Source organism: Elaeis guineensis, chromosome 1 (genome assembly GCF_000442705.2).
Source record: "Elaeis guineensis isolate ETL-2024a chromosome 1, EG11, whole genome shotgun sequence".
NCBI lineage: Eukaryota > Viridiplantae > Streptophyta > Magnoliopsida > Arecales > Arecaceae > Elaeis > Elaeis guineensis.
In genome coordinates this window covers 183,209,697-183,212,800 of record NC_025993.2, presented here as the reverse complement: position 1 = coordinate 183,212,800, position 3,104 = coordinate 183,209,697, and the positions used below count along the sequence as shown (strand labels likewise).

The window sequence follows — 3,104 nt, the reverse complement described above, 5'->3', positions numbered from 1 at the left end:
GGTGGGTGAACAGAGGAGCTGCTAGAGCTGCGGATGTCCCAGGGCACATCGTTGAAGAAGGTGTTGTAGAATTCATTGGCCAGCCGAAGGGAAGAGCCAAGAACTGCATTGGCATCGATAAATTGCTCTGGTTGTGAGTGCGAGAATTGCGAGCAAACCAAATATACCAACCACAGTAAGCCACAGAAGTCTGGCGCGATGTGTCAGGTGCTGAAACCAGAAGCTAGCTGTAGAACATCTTCAAGAGAGTTGAAGGGCTGAGTAAGGCCAAGATACACAGCAAGTAAGTCCCAAGCTTGCCTGGCCACCGGGCAAAAAAATAAACTGTGGTTGATATCTTCTTCAACTCTGCAAACATCGCATTCTGCCTGACCCGGGGGAATGATTCCACGTTGTTGAAGAATAGCTTTACATGGTAGAGTCCCCCATAAGACTTTCCACCAAAATAAGTTTGACCCGAGGAGCAGCAACCATGCTCCAGACCGCCTTAAACCTCCTGGTATACTCAGACCCCTGACATCACGGGATATCAGCAATTTAGAAACTTGATTTACTTTTGAGTTTTGAAGCACCTGACTCTAACCAAACACATTGATCCTTGTCTTCTATGTGAAGAATCGGGAGATTTAAGATGGTATTAATTAAATCAGGGTGGAAGTAGTCTGCCGAGGTTTCCAAGTCCCGTCGCCCAGGTTCTGTCATCAGGGAGGATACCCTGTCATCATCCATAACGGCGTCTGAGTTAAGCATAGCAGGTAATGACCGGAGAGGGGTGTTCGATAGCCAGGAGTCATTTAGTATGCTGATCTCGGAGCCGTCGGCGATCAACCATTGCGTAGCATTCTCAACCACCCAATCAGATTTGCAAATGAGGCGCCATATACCTGATGTTTTCCTGGGGGGCCTGCAGCTGCTCCACCTTCCAGAAATATGGTATTTGTTCCACACCACCTGCGACCATAGGGAAGTGGGAGTCAAAATAACTCTTGCGGCCAGAGTTCCCATAAGAGCCATGCGCCTCATCCGAAGGTCTTGGATGCCTAACTCGCCCAGCTCCTTTGGCTGACAGATCTTGTTCCAAGCTAGAAGATGAATCCGTCGTGTACCAGTCTCGTAACCCCAACAGAATGCCTTAAAATGTTTCTGAATTTTATCCAGCAATCCGATTGGTGTAACACAGTGTGCTAGGGTGTGAAGTGGGATTGATGTGAGGATGGACTGGAGCAGAATCGAACGTCTAACTTGAGATAACAATTTCCACTTCCAACCCGCCATTCTGGTAGTGATCTTCTCTATGATAAAATTGAAATCAGAGGTTTTCAGCCTAGATCCACTCAAAGGGACGCCCAGATACTTCAGTGGACCGGGTTTGGGTTGGATTTGCAGCAGGTTGGTTATAGTACCACGAACGTTTCTGTCAATGGTGGGACTGAAAATTATTTGGGATTTTTGCACATTAACGCACTGCCCTGATTGGTTACAGAACCTCTGCATTTTGAGTGGTTGCTTTGGCAATGAGGATCAGGTCATCAGCAAACATGACGTGCGATATACTGGGTCCCTCAGCTCCTGGACAATAGGCTTGCAATCTCCCTTGCTGCACTGACTGATGAAGCATGCGAGATAACATCTCGGAAACTAATACAAATAGAAACGGTAACAGTGGGCACCCGTCTAAGGCCCACTGAAGTATGAAACCAATCGGAAGGGCTGCCATTCACCAGCACGGCAAATTTTGGTTTGATAATGCAAGAAGCAACCAAGTAATGAATGTGGGATGAAAGTTTACCAACTGCAAAACCGACAACAAGTAATTCCAGTTAACCCTGTCATATGCCCATTCCATATCCACCTTTGCCAGCATTAGAGCATGTCTTCTGGGAGCCTGTTCATTCTAGGGAATGAAGGATTTCCTGCACAAGCAATATGTTGTCGGATATCTGTCTGTCGTGCACAAAGGCACTCTGTTCTGGAGATATAATGAACGACATGAGGTACTTCATTCTGTTGACTAGCAGCTTTGCCACCAATTTGTAGATAACATTGCACAGACTGATTGGTCTGGAGTCATTTAACTGCGACGGCTTAGATTTCTTGGGCAAGAGAACGATAAATGTTGATTTCCAATCATCCGGCATATAACCAGAATTGAGGATTTCTATGACAGCTGCCTGGACATCCCTGCCCGCTATGCGCCAGAAGGATTCGAAGAATAGCGCGGAAAACCCATCAGGACCCGGTGACTTCTCCGAATCAAGACTGTTCGACACTTGCTTCAGTTCTTCACCAGTGACCGGAGCCGTCAATCGCCTGTTATCATCTGCGGATATTTGAGGTAAGGAGGCTGGGAGGCTAAAGTCGGCGGTCGTCCCAATAGGATTCCATTTATTAGAGAAAAGAAATACTCTCGAAAGCATTCCCTGATGTCATCCTCTTGATTAATACTTGGTCCCTGAAGATTAGTAATTGTCCATATTCTGTTCTGTTGGGGGATACCCACCGACCGACCGACCGACTATCGGAGGGCCCCGACCGGCTGGCGGCCCGACCGACCGTCTCCGGCTGGCGGCCCGACCGACCGTCTCCGACTGGCCGACCGACCGACTGACGGGCATATCGACCGATTGACGGTCGGAGCGCCCCGACTGAAAGCCGGGAGTGCCCGACTAACGGACGCTACTGACGGCTTTTCAATGGCCCAATCGCCGACTGGAGGTATGTCGGGCGTATCCCTCCCGACCGACCAAACCCAGAGGCCGACTCACATGAAACTCGCCGACTGACGGAGGAACCCGACGCCACTCTGCTGGCCACCGACCAAGAGTCGGCCGTCTCCTCCCATCACCGTACAGCCGCCAGACCTTGTCAGCTCTGACACGGACATGCGGCACAGTTACCCAGGGGCATTGTCCCGCCGAGAGCGAGGTCAACCCTGGTGATTAGACGGCCACACGGCGACATGACATTTTCACAGCGGCTCTGACAGTCTACAGTGAGTTGACAGTTCCTCACTTGTCTGCGCCATTAATGACGGCGCCAAACCGTGCTCCACTATATATACCGGGGAAGGCAACAGTGCAAGGACCGATCCGCTCGTCTCTCCC

General features: G+C 49.9%; 1 protein-coding gene across 1 annotated transcript; it reads right to left on the bottom strand.

The window, feature by feature from the left end:
- Positions 1-203: 203 nt before the first annotated feature.
- LOC140857586 (uncharacterized) lies at positions 204-1,494 on the bottom strand. The gene is made up of 2 exons (XM_073256806.1): positions 584-1,494; positions 204-513 (listed from the first exon to the last, which is right to left on the bottom strand). The coding sequence occupies exons 1-2, from the start codon at positions 1,492-1,494 to the stop codon at positions 204-206; spliced, it is 1,221 nt and encodes a 406-aa protein (XP_073112907.1).
- Positions 1,495-3,104: the final 1,610 nt, after the last annotated feature.

Excerpts from the sequence above, each read along its gene's own strand:
- LOC140857586 (XM_073256806.1), bottom strand. The coding sequence starts at position 1,494 with ATGCAGAGGTTCTGTAACCAATCAGGGCAGTGCGTTAATGTGCAAAAA. Across the intron at positions 514-583 it reads GACAAGGATCAATGTGTTTG|GGGTCTGAGTATACCAGGAG; the intron begins GTTAGAGTCAGG and ends CCGTGATGTCAG.